The 17,310-nt window shown below is 44.9% G+C and overlaps 1 protein-coding gene across 4 annotated transcripts in view; it reads left to right on the top strand.

The window, feature by feature from the left end:
* Nucleotides 1-16,298, top strand: part of GRIA3 (glutamate ionotropic receptor AMPA type subunit 3) — a 141,620-nt gene extending 125,322 nt beyond the window's left edge. The window contains exons 14-16 of one of the 4 annotated variants that reach the window (XM_059482700.1): nt 11,591-11,705; nt 13,816-14,063; nt 14,649-16,298. In XM_059482700.1, coding sequence (XP_059338683.1) covers nt 11,591-11,705; nt 13,816-14,061 — 361 coding nt within the window. In that variant the 3' untranslated portion in view covers nt 14,062-14,063; nt 14,649-16,298. Of the gene's footprint in view, nt 1-11,590; nt 11,706-13,815; nt 14,064-14,648 lie in introns of those variants that run through there. The other 3 variants (XR_009419473.1, XM_059482699.1, XM_059482701.1) reach the window with 3 other exon arrangements.
* Nucleotides 16,299-17,310: the final 1,012 nt, after the last annotated feature.

Genomic DNA, 17,310 nt, shown 5'->3' on the forward strand with positions numbered 1-17,310 from the left:
GCTGTGAGTGTGGTCATTAGCAGATGGGATCTGTTCCCCTGTGTCTGTGTGCTGTTTTGGTTTGATACATTTTCAGCACAGCCGTTAGCATTTGCAGCATAACTTTTTTAAGTGGCATATTTTTAGAAGAAATCTGTTATGCTTTATTTTAGATGATACCTGATGCCTAAAGAGCACCATTGCCAAACGCGTCGTGCATAAAAGAGGACATTTGGGGAAATGGCTATCTTAAAAAGATGCAGCACGATTTATTTGAGCCATTTGTTTGAAATTATGTTCATCAGCATGAATTTCCTTGTCATCCATACTATAGGCCTGCGTTATGAGCTGGAAAAAGATAAAATGGCTGATCAGAGCCAGTGACAGTAACACAGAGCTAATTCATGCTCAGAGCTGGGAAAGTAATAAGAAATTACTGTATTGTGCAAATTAGTGACAAAGCAAAATAATGCTTTAAAAGGAAGACACCAGAATATTGGTTTAATTGACAGCTATTACTTTATAGCATATTAAGAAATAATACTGTGTATGTTTTGTGGCAGTGATGAAGTCTTAATGCTCTAGGAGTTCATTGGAGCATCTCAGAGCACTGCCAAGAAGGGCAGAGAGCCTGCTCTGGTTTGCAGAAACAGCAGTGCTGTTGTGCAGTTTGTTGGGGGTGTATTCCTGGAAATGGAACTGGGAGAAGCAGCACTATAATTTGGAAAGAGTAGGTTGCCTGTGCTGGGAAGGAGTTGGTGGAGTCAGAACCACTGGTGTCCAAGAATGTGGAACTGTTTAGTTTTGCCAGTATAACCTTTAGCATCGTGGAGACTGGCTTTGCTGCCTTGCCAAAGCCATCTCAGACCTGAGTGTGCAAGGAGACCTGTTTGTGCAGCATTAATTGTGGCAGACTGGGGCTCCTGCCTAGATGCCATGTCCTGCCTTTATGGCCACAAGAAATCTCAAAGACTTGTTAATTATGCACTCCTTTTGATAGGTGGTGCTTAACAGTTAATTTCCCTAGATTGCTTACATGAGTCATTTCTGCTGCACTGTAAGTATCAGTACGGGAAAAGTCAAAGCAGAAGGCTCTGTGGTACTGGAAAAGGAAAAAAGGAAAACCATCAGCTGGAAGTGGAGCTCCCAGCAGCAGGAGCAGGGCCCTTCCTTTGTATGTCTCCCTGGGGGTCTGGGCTTGGTTGTTTCTCTTTAATACTAGCTGCTGTCATTTAACATACAAAGGGAAAAGTAAATGCCTTTCTTCTTCTTCAAAGTGACTCTAACGTTTCAGCATTCTGCTCACATGGACACAGGCACTGGTGCTGCTCTGTGGATTTCTCTGTGCTGCTGGGACTGTAACCATGGGCTGAGTGCCTCTAGCTTTTGTACACAACATAGTTGTTCCTCGAATGTCTTGTGGACTAGCCTTGGGACTAAGCCGCACCCACCTGCAGCCTGCTGAGGAGCCAAGAGCAGGAGTCACAGAAGAAGCCGTTTCAAGAGGAAAATAAAGATGGGGGGAAATGGATGTGCCTAGAGACAAGAGAAAGAGAAGGTGAGGGGATAGCCAGCATGCAAGGTAAGTTGAGTCTCTTGCTCGTACCATCCAGGTTAGAAAGGACCCAAGCAGTGGCAGGAAAGCTCCATGCTGCTCTCTCAGATTTGTAGGTTTGAGCACAATGTTGGGCACCTGCCCTCCTTTGCTCTTCTTCCACCCTCTCACCACATCCATACCTCAAGCGTCGGGCACTGCTGTGAACAAGCTGCAGTGACTTGTTATGGCTTGTATTTCCTAATCCAATCAGCCTGTATTATTGCATTAGCACTTGGCACTTCTCTTAAATTATGATCCTGTTAGTACAGAGTTTAATTTGTTTGAGCTACATTTGTGAAACGTGTAAATATTCTTTCATAGAGACACTGCTGCTGCCAAACACAGGTTGCAGACTGTGCAGAGAGCAGAAGGACCTGCAGCCTCACCTGGTAACACATCTGAGTCTGTAGAGGTGTGCACAGAGTGTTTATAGATGATGCAATGAGATCATGCCCTCAAACACCCTAATTTAAAATGTATACCTGGTGACCAAAGGAAAAACGCTTCACATTCCACAAGGATAAACTGGATGCTCCAACCTGTAATGGCAGGTTACTCCTGCCCAATAATGGAGACTATAACAAAGTTCTGTTATGGACAACTATTGCAGCTACTGAGTGCTCAGCAGGAGCTAAATCCATCCCCTGGCAGCCAGGGAGCTGCAGCCCCAGGATACTCCTCACCATCACTCAGGGCCACAGGGTCTTGAGCAAAGGGAACTGCTGCTGGCTCTGCTGTTGAGGAAAAACATCCACTGCCAGGGGATTTATTGCTCTGCCTCCAAGCACTACCCCAGCCATCAACATACAGCATATTTCTTTTAGGTGCCTGGGGGATATATAGGGCTTGAGGTGCTGAGTTTTAAATTTTCTAATTGTGCAAGCTCTTTGTCTTTCCCAGCTAGATGACTTTCCCTCTTATCCCTTCCTCTGCCCACCCATAAAGCATTTCAATCCCTCAAATGTTGACTCTTGGAAATGTGCAACTGCTGGTAATACAAGGCAGGGAAAAAGTGGTGTGGGTCTGAAATGGTAGCAAAGAGCAACCAAGGGGGCTCGTTATTTAAAAAAAGAAATGCCCAGTGCTTTTTGCATTTTTTCATTGAATAGTGAATACCAAAAATCACTTTTTGATACAGAAGGTAGGAAGTAGTGATTGACAAGAAGGAGCAGGGATTGACCATGTGGGTTTTTGATGTATTTTCAGGGCTCTTTCACTCCTCCTTGAGGTACCAGGCAACTGTAGTCTTTAAACAAATGTAGTGGGTTTGGATAAGGAGCCCATTTCCAAGCAAAGTCTTCCCCATCCCTCAGTGTGGGTGTGTCACAAAACATGAAGCCATGGCACAGAGACATTGCTAAATTGGTAAATTGCAACAGGCAGCTGGATGATCTGATCTGAGCAAGGGCAGAGCCTTTGGACGATGCACTCACCCGCAGGTTTTGTATCTATTCAGAAGTTATTTCAGTAACAAGATCTGACAAAAAGTCCATTCAATAGTTACAGATCAGGCTGGGATTTATACAGCTTGGGGGAATAAAGTGCCTTATTTGATTTAGATGGGTCTTTAACCTCGGGCGATGCCCTCTAGAGAGTAGTGCTGGACTTGCTGTATCTTCCTAGATTGTTTCTATCTTTATATTTTAATGATACCAAGATGGTTGTTAGTGATATTTTTTATGGTATCCTGTCAAATTAAGCAGAGAGCCTGGACTTGATTTCTGCCTTTGTCAGTCCCTGCACAGCCCTGTGCCCGTGCAGGCTGGCTCAGGGATGCAGCAGTGGCCACTTGCCTTCTGGCCCACTCAGCTCCAGTCAATAGCACTGGAGGCTGCATTCAGCATCACCTCCTCTCCTCCTGCAGCAGGGCAGGGAAGGCTGGTGGTTCTGTGTGATGTGTGTGAGTGAGGGATTTCTCTGCTTGGCTGGAAGCACTGCCAGGCAGTGGTGCCATTGTTCAGGGTCACACTGAGGGTAGCTCAGTTGGTCAGAGCAGGGTGCTGATAAGACCAAGATTGTGGGTTCAGTCCCTGTATGGACCTTTCATTTAAGAGCTGGACTCACTGGTCCTTATGGGTCCCTTCCAGCTCAGAATGTTTTGTTATTCTCTAATCTCTGTGCTCTTCAGGTATTTGCCTCTCAGAGCATGGTAAGTGTGGCGTGTCCCATGTGTCACAGCAAGCTGCCCTCTGTGCTTTCCCTGAAGTTAGGGGGGATTAGCTAGTGACACCAGCAGGAACAATTAATTCAGCATTTTCAGTAGTTTTGTCCAAGAGGATTTTAGGAAGCATTTTGGATTTAGAAAATGCTTACTTGTTTGCACCTTATTCTTCTTGCCTTTCCCTGACACTGTGAGGTGGATTTTAGAAACCCAAGTGTTTAACATCTGAACTCTTTGATGTTATAATGGTTTTGGTTGGGTTGTGCTGATGTCAACAATCCCAGGGATGTTCATAGGGAACAGCTCTGGTCATAAGGAACAAAGGAAGACATTTCTTGCTGTAAAAGTGAGAGTGCTCCAAATATGTCAGATTCCTAAACTAAAAGGATTAGGCAAAACCAACAGGGATTATTTAATTATAATACGAGTTTATTATTATTTAATTATAAACAAGTGAAAAAACACTTTATAATGTACTAACCAAGACCTGGTACCACCATGGACTCTCAGCTCCCTCACATCACTGAGATTTGGACAGGAGGGTAATGAGCCCTGTGCAGAGGCTGAGCCCTTGGTCTGACTGTGGGGCTTGGCCAGGTGAGAACTCTGATGCAGAGGGAGGATGTCACCTTTCATTAGGAAGGACAGATTTGGACTCTTAGGAGGGACAGATTTGCCAGAAGCCTCCTGTGGCTTTATGTTGCTCTGATGCCACAAATCAGCAATAAATCTGGCCTAGCCAGATACTAGACCAGAGTTACAGCTGTTCTATGCCATGCAGTGTGACACAGCCAGAGCCCAGGGCTGCCTTTGGCACTGTGATTTCACCTTCTCCTGGCACCCAAAGGGCCAGTACCAGTACAGGGAATCACAAACAGCTTTGTTGTAAGTGCTGCATCCCAAGGGATGTGTGCCTGCATTTCCATGACACTTCTCCAACCAGAGGAATTGGTTGTCTGCTGTTGTGCTGCTGGGAAAAATGAATGAGGGCATGTTGGCAATACACAGGATTGTGCATTGTGGTAGCTGCAGTGTTAAATACGCAGGGAGGTCTGTTAGCCAAGGACAGTTCTGGTGACCATATTTGCTGTATGTTTGGAACCAGCATCCATCTGCTTTTGTCAGAAGGATCCCCACTGCCACTGGCCTTAAATTGCTTAGCTTCACCTCTTAAATGAACTCTGTATTGCTGGGTGAGATGGCACATGTCCCTCCACAGTGCTGCTGGGGACATGGATGTCCTGGCCAAGTAGCCTGCAGAAGCCTGTGGAGCTCTCCTGTGCTGGGGCCACTCCTGAGTAGTGAAGCTGCAGTGGTTGGAGTTCTTGCCCAGTGTTTGACATCTCCTGAGCCAGCCAGGCATCCCTCCCTGGCTGAAGTGCTGATCAGCTCTGCTGCACCTTGTGCTCTGCTATGCTGAGCCACAGCCCCAGGCACACAAGAAGAGAGGATGTGTTCAAGACCAGAGAGGAGCTCTGAATGCTGAATGATATTCTGGCCTTCCTTCAAGTTCATGGGTGATTTCTTTACCTTCTACCCCTAAAAAAGCTATATTTGGAGACTCTCGAGATGCTGCAAGCAACACTGTTGTGAAAATGCCACACTGTGCTCCTGATACTCTACAGAAAATGAGGAACCAGCTGATGGTGAGTGAAGGAACACTTGCGGCTGTAAAACCCAGGTAGTGAGAGGCAGCCCATGCACTGCCCTCCCCATCCTGTGCCACCCCGAGGAAGCCCTTTAATTGGTGCTTTGAAGAGCCTTGCTTGTTGCACCTTTACTTTGCAGCTTGCTTTTCTGAAAGATTGCATCTAAAAATTGTAAATGAATTCTGAGCAATGGTTTGTCTGGTTTGAAAGGAGCAGTGTGCTGTCTGCCGAGTTCATTCATTCTCCTTGGCAGTGATTTGGTTTGGGTATAACATTTATATTACATCCATTAGAGCATGGAATGGGATGTGAATTATCCAAAGCTGTTCCAATCATCACTTAAATCTTTTCTAGATTGCAAGTAATAAACATAACTACAGTGTTGCTGAGACTTCATGCCACTCAAACACCAGTTAGACAGAGCTTAAAAATTCTGCAGATTATTGGGTGAGTTGTTCAAGTCCTAAAGTGACTTCTGTTCCCAGTTCTCACCTCTAGTGGTCATTGACTCCTTGTATCACCTGCTGCAACTTTGAGGACCAACCCAAACACTGGCAGCAAAGGCACTGGCATCTTTCCTGGAAAATCGCCCTTTCCTGGCAGGATCGCAATGTTCTTTTCATAAATTAGCAGTGCTTTTCCAAGAAACTGCTCAGATTCTTCACTACAGTCCAAGTTCCTTCAGGAAGGGGTCCTGTTTACAGCACTAGCACACAAACATGATGGCCAGTAACTGGAACCCACCTGCCAAAAGGAGCAGCCTGGCCAGCCTTTGCAGTCATCTGTGGGACTGCAGCCTGCTGGCCATGTGTCTTAAGCTGGTAGAGGTTAGTGATGGCAGTAGGTGGAACATCTGGTTTAGGGTTGTCTTCTTTAAATAGGTGCAGGTGAAATCATGACAATTAACCTGAAAAGCCAATAATCACACCACTAAAAACCTATAATTTATAATTTTAGAGGGTCAGAAGTTCTACTTTCCCACTTTCTGGACTAATAAAGATCTGCCTCTTCAACAATTAATTTACTTGTCTTCTACTTCAAGCTTGTTCTGGCCAGAAAGAATGGAAAGAAATAACACCACCAGTTTTCTCAGTGAAGATAACATTTACTGCAACTAATCTGAAACTGGGGCTTTGGTAAGAGGAGGCAAGGCAAGAAATCTCTCGGATAGGTAAGGCTGTCTCAAAGAGAAGAGGAGAGAGCAGATGGCCTCTGAGTCATTGTGTTCCCTCTTTTTTATATTAATTGCATGAATAGAAGATGGGGAATAATGAAATATAAAAGTAATAAATGCTTTGCAAAGAGCACATAGCAGCTCCTTCTTCTGAGAAGGAGCATCTGCATGGTGAACCTACTCAGTCTGGGAACAATGCCATGTTTTGTACAGGATCAACCTGCATGACCAAGTGCTGAAGCACCTCCTGAATTTGAGGGAGAGGTGGTCCAAGTTTTTAAATTTAACCTGAAGCTTTGGGGATGCAGCTCAGGGATGAGATTTTAATGAGTTTGTTTTTCAAAACTCAGTTCATTCCATCAGTATCACCCTGTCCTCTGGGACCACCAGCAGCAAAGGGTGCAAAGGGCGTCTGGGTCTGGTGTCCTGCACCCAGACAGGCTGAAGTGCAGCAGGGAGGAGGCCCCAGGGCCACACAGCAAAAGGAAAAGGAGGTTCCCTTTGGGATGGTGTCATATTAAATCTGGAAGAAGACTGGCACAGCTTGTTTTCTAGCAGTAGCTGATGGCTGAAGAGGGGAAGGTTATGCTGCCAGCACCTGAATGGAGTCTCCTAACAGGGTGGCAGAGAAACAAAACAGCTGAAACGCCAATAAACCCCACTTCTGTCAAGGTATAAAATCGTGTTTGTGGCAGTCTCTGTAAAGCCTATAAAACAGGTGGGCACTGATCTTACAGTCATGCTGCTCTTAAAAGAAACAATCATTGCAGATGGCTTAATTCCCCTCTAAGGGCAGTACTATCCCTTATGAGGCTCCTGGTATTGTTTCTCTAAAGTGAAGTCTGACAATCATTTGTAGAAAAAAAATCTTAGCAGGGTTTGGTAAAGCTGCCCAAGAGAACCAGACTCACAGGTTTAAGCCTCTATGATTCAGATCATACTGGATGAAAAACAAAAGCAAGGAAACAACAAAATCCTTCAGTTGTGGGAAGGAAGAAAAACACTGCCAGTTTCTGGACAAGAATACCATCCTGTGGAATCCACAATGCTGATATTCTGGTCCAAATGGCCTCATCTCATTTTCTGGGCATACAGAGCACAACAAGAGAACACAAGCTCTCAAACCTCTGAACATTTTACTTTTATCAAAGCAACCAAGCTAACAGAGGGAGGTCTGGAAATCACACAGGGGAGATGAAAAAGAATCCCATCATAAATTAAAGCATGGAAAAACAGTGGAAGCCACCTAGGAAAGGGCTGAGGAGTTCATAGGATATCCCATACAGCTCAACAACAGAAATATAATTAAAAAAAAAAAAGCAACTGGAAAGCACAAAAGTATCCCAAGAAAACTACACAGAAATTGAAGTCCTTTGAGACAGAGCCCCAGAAAATGAGGAAATCATCCTCTGAAGTGGGCAGTGAGAGAAGCAGGTGGCTGGTGACACAGCCTTCCCATGGGACCCAGACAAGTCATTTAGTGTCTCCATTCCTCTGCCTCTAAGGCAATTCTAAATATCTCCCCTCAGTCAAGCAGTCCCAGGACAAGCAATGACAAATCCCCTTCCTGGACCCAGCAGCCACCACTCCTGGAAGAACCTTGCAGTTCCCCCTCTAACAGAAGACTTTGCAGCTTGGTGCCTTGGGCTGGCTGGCCCAGGGAGGGGGCTGGCACTGCCCAAGGAGCAGCTCAGTGTGAGCTGAGGGATGACACAGAGGATTTGTGTGCCATGGGCACTGCTGAGCACTCAGTGAAAAATGCCAGGATCCAGACATGGCTCTCTGCACTTCCATCAGAATCTCAGCCAAAGCCATGACTGACTCTGACTGTTAAATTGAACCAGGCTAGACAGCTACTCAGAGATGAGCAATGGGAAAATGCATCAGCAACCAGGCTCACTTTCCAATATTTCTACTTAGCTTGGGAATTTGGGATTTGAGGAGTCCATCCTGCACCTGCTTGTACTGCATTCCTGAAGTGCTGGACCAGGGGTTGCAGAGGCATCATGCCTTCTCCCACTGTAAGGTTTCTCAAATCCTGCTGCAAAAGAAACAGCTCATGCATTAGGAGGTTTTGGGATTTATTTCCTGGAAGCAGGCAAAATTGTTCCTTAGGACTTTGATGAAACCAAATCACCTCTCTCCTACCCAGGCTGAGGGAGTGTGGTACCTCACCTGGCAAACAGGACTGTGACAAATGATAATGAAAACCCCATTTTAGGCAAATTCCCATCTGTTTAATTAAGATAATTTTAGTTTACTACTTTTTCCTTTTTTTTTTTTTTTTTTTTTTTTTTTGGCAGTTATGTGTGCACAATTAGCTGCAATCTTGGCTTTAAAAAAATAAAGCATCCTAATTAGCATATTAAGCCTCCTCATTTCCCAATACTGTATAATGTTGTGAAAGCTAATCTATAATGTATTGGATGTTATGCAAATTCTCAGTACTCCGTATGGGGTTTACAAAGGCATGCAAATTAAAAATAGTGTTTGGAATAGGACTGGGGGGAGGGGGAAATTTGCACAATAAAATATGCAGGTAGGAGGAAAGGTGTTTATAACCTTCTTTCTATTGTTTGTGTATTCTCAGCTGCACAATGCTTTTCAAAGCTGAGAGATGTATTGCATAAAATCTCTCCAAATTGGATAGTTTTTAAATGAAATTTAAAATGAGAGTACTGTTCTCTGAGCAATAATTCACCCTGCTCTCTGCTGGGGCTTGTAAGGGGAAGGTAAAGGCACTGAGCTTTCACTGGCTGGCATTGCAGGCGTGCACAGCTGCTCGTAGTGTGTTCCTGTGGGGGTCACTGGGGGTCTCAGCACAGCCCAGGAGGGTCTGTGGTGGTGGCTTGGCCAGGACCTGTCTGCTGCCCATCAGTGAAACCGAGGGGGCAGGAGTGTTCCCCTGGCTGCTCCCCATCGCTGTAACCGAGGGGGCAGGAGTGTTCCCTGCCCCCCCCGAGGTGTTGGCAGTGTCTGGGGGTGTGCTTTGATCCCGTTCATGTTTCACAGCCTACCTGCAGGAGGGTGCAGGGGGAGCTGCAGCACAGCTGGCTTTTAGGGTGCCGCTGGCTCCTGCTGGAGGAGCTCAGGCTGCTGCCGGTGCCGGGCCAGCAAACACGGTCTGTCTCCTGTGGCTTGTCACTGCCACCCGTTGGCTGTGTCCAGCTGAGTGTGTACAGCCAGCCCTGATTGATACTTAATTAGATTACAGCTGCTGCTTAAAAATAGCCATTTTATAAAAATAAAGTCTTGGCTGGTGTCAAACTGAGCTCTGTGCAGGCCAGGAGAGAGTGGTGCTGCCTCTGCCTGGACAGCCAGGCAGCTCTGCAGGCAGTGATGGCAGTGCTGCCACTGGGACCAGTGCTTGTCCCCACCTTGATGGCTTTCCCCTGCTCTTGCCTCCCTGTTGGCCTGGGTGACACTACACAGGCTATGTTGGAGCAGCCATGGAGCATTCAGGAGCTCTTGAATATGATCATTTTTCTCATGATAGCCCACGAACTTCCTGGGCTTGGCTGCCACCCTCCTGCCTAAGGACACGGAGCATCTCTGAGAGCAGCCCTTCCCAGCATCAGCCACCAGCAGTCTCACAGCCATCCCAAAAGCAGCTTCTTGGCACATGAGGGAACAGGGCTTTTCTTTACCTGCTACTTCTTCCACCATCTTGCCCTGCCCCAGGCATGGCAGGGCTCAGCCATTCTTGTTGCTCAGAGTTGTGAGCCCTCCCAGTCTGGGGATGTTTCCCTAAGTGCCAGTGTGCAATTTAGCTTATATTGAAGGTGTTTTGTATAGGTCTTGCTGCTCTTTCTCCTGAGTCTTTTCTGCTCTGCAGAGAGTCAGACACTTAGGGCAGGGGTGGGAGAAAGGCAGAGAGCAGCAAGAGCCAGACATGAGGCTGGCACTGGGGCAAATGTGGGCATCTCCTGCATCCCCTCTGCTGACAGCAGGCCTGAATGGACCCAAAGCAGGCTGTGCACCTGTCTGCCTGCTGCCATCCTGTGCAAAGTGGTGCAGCATTGCTGGGGATAAGAACCCAGCCCTGTATGGCTGTGGAGCAGGGATCAGAGCTGTTCAAGCAGGAGCAGGAGCTGATGTCCCTTACACAGGGAGCCTGTCTGATGGAAACACGCAAGGAAGAAACCAAGACTTCACACGAGGAGGAAGTGGAAATGACAAAACCTAATTTGAGCTCCTCAGGTGCTGCTTTCCCACATGGAGGGGCCAGATGAGCTCAGCCCCCCTGGGCTGTGGGCTCTTGGCAGCACGAGTCAGCAACTCCATTTATCCTGCCAACATTTCCCACCCTGGGCACTTTCAGCCGGCATTTCCATATTCATCAGTTTGCTTCACAGAGGTCTGCATTTGCTTATTTTCTGCTGCAGTTCCCTGGACTGGGGGAGTTGGAGATGCAGCATTTCAGGGAGTGCAGCTGAGCACGGTGCCGGCAGCGGGAGCTGGAGGAGCCAGCGCGGGGTGAAGGGACTGTGGCAGCCACAGAATCCTGTGATGGCTGCAAAATCCTGTGATGGCCACAAAATCCCCCTGCAGGGATCCAGCCTGGGGGTTTTGGCTTTGCCGATGTGCACAGAGACCCGCCAGGCGCAGGGGCTGCTGAGGATCAGGGGCTACAAGCGTTGTTCCACTGTAGGCAGCCACAGTGGCCGGTGTGGGGGCTTCTGTCTGTCTGTCTGTCAGTGCAATGGGGGGCCCTGCTGGATCAAACCCACCCAGATGTGTAAAGCTACTGCAAGTGCCTGTGGCACACCAAAGTGGGAGATTGGCCTTGCTTTGTTTCTACTGCCTTCATTTAACAGTGAGTGCCGATTACTCAAAGCGATATGGGCAGGACCTGGTAATGTAGAGATGCTCTAGCCTTAACTTAAGGGGATGATCCAGTTGCCTGCAGTGTAAATACTTTGTGGCCAGGAACCCTGCTTTATCGCTTTGTATAGTTTTAAAGTAGTTTAAAGATTGAATAACATAAAATAACATAATATAATGTTATTTATGTTATTTCCCACGTGAAGAACTCCTGTAAACCTTGCAGTATTGAAACTCAGTGAACAAGGCATCTTAGACAAGCTGAAAAACAAATGGTGGTACGATAAGGGTGAATGTGGAGCCAAGGACTCCGGAAGTAAGGTCAGTCGCTGAAGGTCTTTTTGTACTGATTAGCAATCACATTTTGACCCACTGTTTGTTTATACCAAGAATGACTTTCAAAAATTGCTATTTACATTTTGAAGGTTGAAAGAAAAGAATAGAAAAAAATAAGTAACTTTCAGAACATGACAGCATTTTTCTTATGTGCAGTAACAGACTGTAGTTGTAAGTATGTTTCACTGTGTGAGTATTTTGCTAGAAACATGCTAAGAGAAGCCCCCAAAGCCTCCCAAGCTGGTGTCTTCATTTAAATGTGCAAGTTTCAGCACAGTCACTGTCTATTATTCAGGCCAGCACCTTTTCTTATTTTTATTGAAAAAGCCCATTTTTGTTTCAAAATTATTACTTAGGTTCTCTACATGTCAGTTTGGGAAACAGTCAAATGCTTGCTAAGGGCACAAATTTTCAGGACAGACAGCTGATAAGAAAACCCTTTCCTGCCCTATTTGCCCAATTCATTTTAAAATTGATTGGATTTTTTTTTTTAATTTAGAAATACTAATGGTGAATCATTACCTAAATATTGTATATTCTTTTTTATACTGCTTTGAACCATTTTGCTGCTGTACTGTCCTGTCATCCACCAGCTGTGCTGTGGGGCTGTCCAGCCTCATGCAGGACCACTGTAGACCCCAGGGCAGGTCCCACCCCTGAGGGGAATTGGCCCAGTAGCTGCACACTTAAATTGTAGGGAATATTTATTTACACCATTCAGTTAAAATTAGGACTTTTTTTTCATGCTTATAGACCCACTGGGGAGAAAAACTCTGTAAAAGTACTGGGCTTGTTGGAGTGAAGGACATTTTCAAAGGCACCAAGAGGAGGAGGAATCCAGCTCCAGCTGAAATCGGTCGCAGTTGAGTGCCTAACTCCCTTGGTGCCTTTGGAAGTGCTCTCTGTAATCATTCAAACAGAAAACTATAATTTCAGAGCACCCTTTCAGTGTCGGAGGACAATTTCAAGTTCCAGCTAAGCCAATAATAAAATTTCATTGATTTCAGTAGGACTGGAAGTTGCTTAGGGCACAGCCCAGTAGTTGTGTCAGATAAATTTGGGATCATGGGATATCTAAATACACAGCAGCTGCCAAAGGGAACTGTGATCAAAAAGAGGTATAAATGATTAAGATCTTTAGTGTAAATGGTAGCTTGTTTGCTACAACCACATGTATCCAAACTGTCTGTGAAACACACAGATACTTACAAGGTAAATCATATTTTACTCTGACTATATGCAAATTTAGCTCTCCCTAGAGAGAACTGTTAACTGAGCTCTGTCAGCAGTGCCTGCTCTAGGTACAGATAAATTTCTTTGGCACCTGCCTGTCCACCTGGGCCAGCGTGGTGTGGCAGCCCAGCCAGCTGTGCCAGCCAGGAGCTGTTCCTGCCCACAGCCACCACCCATGCAGCAGCAGAAGGGTTGCAGATCTATTTAATCCCATTCCATAACCTTGTTTTAAAAAATGCAAGCATCTCCCCTATCTGACATGTATTGAAGGAAGATAAACCCTGACCAATGATTTTTGTGTTACATTGTCTGGTTTCATTCAAAGGTGCTAGTTTAGCTCAGGGCTCTGCTATTTGACCATCTTTCCAGGGTGGTTTTTTTTTTTCCTAACTGTTGAAAAAAGGTAGTTAAGTTCAGCAGTATCGCAAGAATTTTACCTACATTGACCAAACCCAAGTGTGTAGTGGTTTGGCTTTTTCTTTTTCTAGTTTTGTCATGGCCTTCTATAAATCCTGCTGTTTTATGCAGCCACCAGCACAACTTTCCCCCAGTGCCTTTGCTACCAGGCCATAGGCAACCTTGCTCTGGGACACCAAAGGCCTGGGGAGTCAGCGGCCAAAAAAGGCTCCTTGCCTTGGAGTGAGCCAGGGTTTCACCCAGCACAGGGTGGAGGGCAGAGCAGGCGCTGCTGTGCAGCCCCGGGCTCGGGGATGGGGGGACAGCCCTGGTCCGAGGGCCAGACACTGAACACCATGAGTGTAGCTATTCCAGCTAGGCCTAATGCAAATAGCCTGTTGTCTGTCTGTCTGTCTGTGTGTCTGCTGCTCTCAGCAGAGCTAACAGCCTGGCTGGTTTCTCTTAGGACAAGACGAGCGCTCTGAGCCTGAGCAATGTTGCGGGCGTGTTCTATATCCTTGTGGGAGGCCTGGGGCTGGCCATGATGGTGGCACTGATCGAGTTCTGCTACAAGTCTCGGGCCGAGTCCAAGAGAATGAAGCTCACCAAGAACACGCAGAACTTCAAACCTGCTCCTGCCACCAACACCCAGAATTATGCTACCTACAGGGAAGGCTACAACGTGTACGGCACAGAAAGTGTGAAAATCTAGGGGTACGGCTGCGGGCCGGGAGCAAACCCTTCTTCTTTCTGCCCTTTGTTCAGCTGTCTGTGCTATTCTGTTGTGTGCACCAGGGCTGCTGCAAGAGGCTTTTGAAACACCATCTTGTGGCAGTTTATAAGTATGAGTCATTTCAATTTCTTCCCTGATCAGAAGTAGGATCAGAAGGGTACAATTCTGTCTTATACACAGAGGAAGCTGGCTTCATGCCAAAGTGAGTAACTCCTCTCTCCAGCATCGAGCTAGTTCAAATGAAAGTATTTTGTTAATTGCTTTAAAAATCACTATAATCAGAATTCTCATCTCTCTTGTCACCAATCTCTTCCTCTTTGTTTTGTAAGCTATAATCAGATCAGGTAAGTGCTTTTAGGAAGTTTCGAAAAAAACTTGCAATACAAAGAAACCTTCTACACTAGAATTCATGATTTCCAAAGCAGAAAAAGTAGAGTTGAATTGCAGACAAATGATTCTGAAGAGGCCTGGTTAGCCCCTTGCCCACAGTCTGTGCCTCTCCATGGGCTGAGCTCCCCTGCCCCTCGCTGCCAGGCAGTGATGAAATCTCTCTGGTTTTATTTTAGATCTTCACCCTGACAGCATGCAAGACAAAAAGCAGCAGAGAATGTGGCTACTTCATGGATTTGGACCATCTGAGCCAGTTGTACTCTCTCCGAGGTGTCAGGCATGACACGCATTGATGATGGTGCAATGTACTTTTAATAGGAAAAACTGGTATTTTTTCCTTCAGTGCCTTATGGAAGACTCTGAGACTCACAACAATGCAAACCATCACTGAAATATTCTTGCTTTGCTTCAAAGAAGTAAAAGAAAACAAAGAGAGGAAAAGAAAAGAAAAATAAAAAAAGAAACAAATGAAAGGGAAAAAGGACTGGTAAAAAGATATTGGTATGTGAAAAAAAAAATTCTTGTAAAAAAAGATCAGTGCAACAAAAGCCATTCTTTGATACCACTGCACAGTAACTGAACTTGTGTCCTGAAAGCAGCTGCAGCTGGTTTCATCAGCCACCCCAATCGTATCAAATTATGAAACTGCTCCTGACACAAAGCCTCAGAAATCTGCTGCGTGCAAGCGCGGACTGGCCTGCCACTGCTTGTATGAGCTGATGTCAAGATGTTTCAGTATTTACTTACAGTGGTGTCATTTTATTTTTTTTTCTGAGCCACTTTGACCTCTCCAGCTAATTTGAGCAATTCTGTATAGCAGCAAAAGGAGGGAAAGAATCCGTGCATTCAAACCAATTAAGGTCAATGACTGTGAATCTGTAAATCCAAAAGAAAGTAATTTGTGGAACTGCATGTCTTGCTTCCAGATCAGTAAATTAATTTCTTGACAAGGTAGCTAAAGTGCAGGAAGAAAATATTGCATTCCTTTTTTTTGTTCTATCATCAGGCATACCTACAGGTGCTTTATTAAAATGACATTGGGTGGCTTTTAAAATTAAAAAAAAAAGGAAAAGCTACTTGCTGTTTAAATTCAGACCATATATCTCTTTTCTTGCTGTGCATTTGCATTTTAGTTCACTGTTTAATATCAAGCAATGAAGCAAGAGAGAGGCAGGTCAGTTTTTCCCAGGCCTGCTTCTGCTTCTCCCCAGTTCTGTCCCACCCAGCACCGTGCTCAGCTAACGCTCCTCAGCACCGGTCCTTGTAAAGCAGAAGCAAGGAAAGAGGACAGTAACTCCAGTTTAGCTGCAGTTCCAGAGTAATAGTAAGCGATCTAACATGACTCCTGCTAGTACTGTTATACTCTATCAGCTCCTGCCAGCTCTTGTTTCATGCCTGGTGAGAGGATGCTCTGTCCCTGCCTCTCTGTGAGGAGGAGCTCACTGTTACTCACATCCAACATCTTAGACAGCAGCATTTCAGCCTTGAACCTCTGCCTGGAAACTACTTAACTTCATCTCTAAAAATAAAAATAAAAATTTAAAAAAAAAAAAAGGAAAAAGGAAAAAAAAAACCACAAAACTTTAAACATATTGTCAATCACATGGGAAATGTTCAATGGAATATCTGCTTACTAATTACCTCTAATCGACAATATGTATTTTCCGTAGTTTATGATAGAGTTTTATTTCATCAATAACATACAGTGAAAAAGAAACTCATTTAAACCAGTCTGACCCTTAGGCATTTAGTTTGCTGATGATAGATTTGAACTTCTAATAGGATTTAAAAACAAACAAAAAGCAAAAAAAATAATAAAAAGAAAAGTCTTGTTAAAAATATGTATTTCCAACAAAATGTAATATAAAATCATTTTAAAAGCTCATAGGAGAATAATTTATTGTTCAAGTTTTTAACGAGATATTGACAAAAAAATTGTTTTGTTTTCATTTTCTTTTCATGAAACTCTGATTTTTTTTCAACTTCGGAACACGATCACGTCCCTAGCAAGGGTGAGCTAAAGCTGTGCAGTTATGAGTTGTATTTAAAACAAACGTTTTTCTTAAAAGCTGTATAAAATATGTATGTTTATCAGATCAATTTTTAAGAGTGGAGGCTTCACACCAGTGAAGGGAGTTTGGTAAATGGTTCGATATTTTTTAAACTTGCATGTAAATCTAAAATGTGTTGAGTGCTTACCAATTCTGGCTACCAACTTCAAGCTATCAGAAGTTTGGCAGTAGTCTCATGATTATTTGTTTTGGTATATTTTTTTAAATTTGTTTTGCTTCAGGGGCTTAGGGGGTTCTCTCCTTTTTTTTTTTTTCTTCTCTTTTTTGTTTTTTTTGTAATTTAAGTTCCTATTTTTGGTTGTTGAAACTGCACTTGAGTGAGCAGAAAAATTTCCAAGCAAACTAATGGCTGTAAAAGCATAAACTGCATGTGTGGACATCAATTACTGAGCCTCATTTTGATGAGGTGTTGTACAAAGGGTTTTAATACATTTTGTAAATAAAACTGTAAAGGAAAAAAAAGAGCTTGCTTCTCTTTTCTTCGGAGGAGAAAGAGTCCCTCCCTCCTGTGCTCCCTTTGGCCAGTCTGGGATCTCCTCAGATGTTACCACAGAACTTTGGAAAGCTTTGGGTTGGAAGGATCACCCAGTCCCAACAGCCCCACCCTGGGCAGGAGCACCTTTCTCTAGACCAGGTTCTCAAAGCCTTTCCAGCCTGGCAGCTTAGGGGCCCCCACACTGAGCTGAGGACACTGCTGGGAAATGGGTATTCCTGGCTTGGTAACCTGCAAACCAACCAATTTTTTATTTTCTTGATGATGGAAACT

The sequence above is a fragment of the Ammospiza nelsoni genome, chromosome 15 (assembly GCF_027579445.1).
Source record: "Ammospiza nelsoni isolate bAmmNel1 chromosome 15, bAmmNel1.pri, whole genome shotgun sequence".
Lineage (NCBI taxonomy): Eukaryota > Metazoa > Chordata > Aves > Passeriformes > Passerellidae > Ammospiza > Ammospiza nelsoni.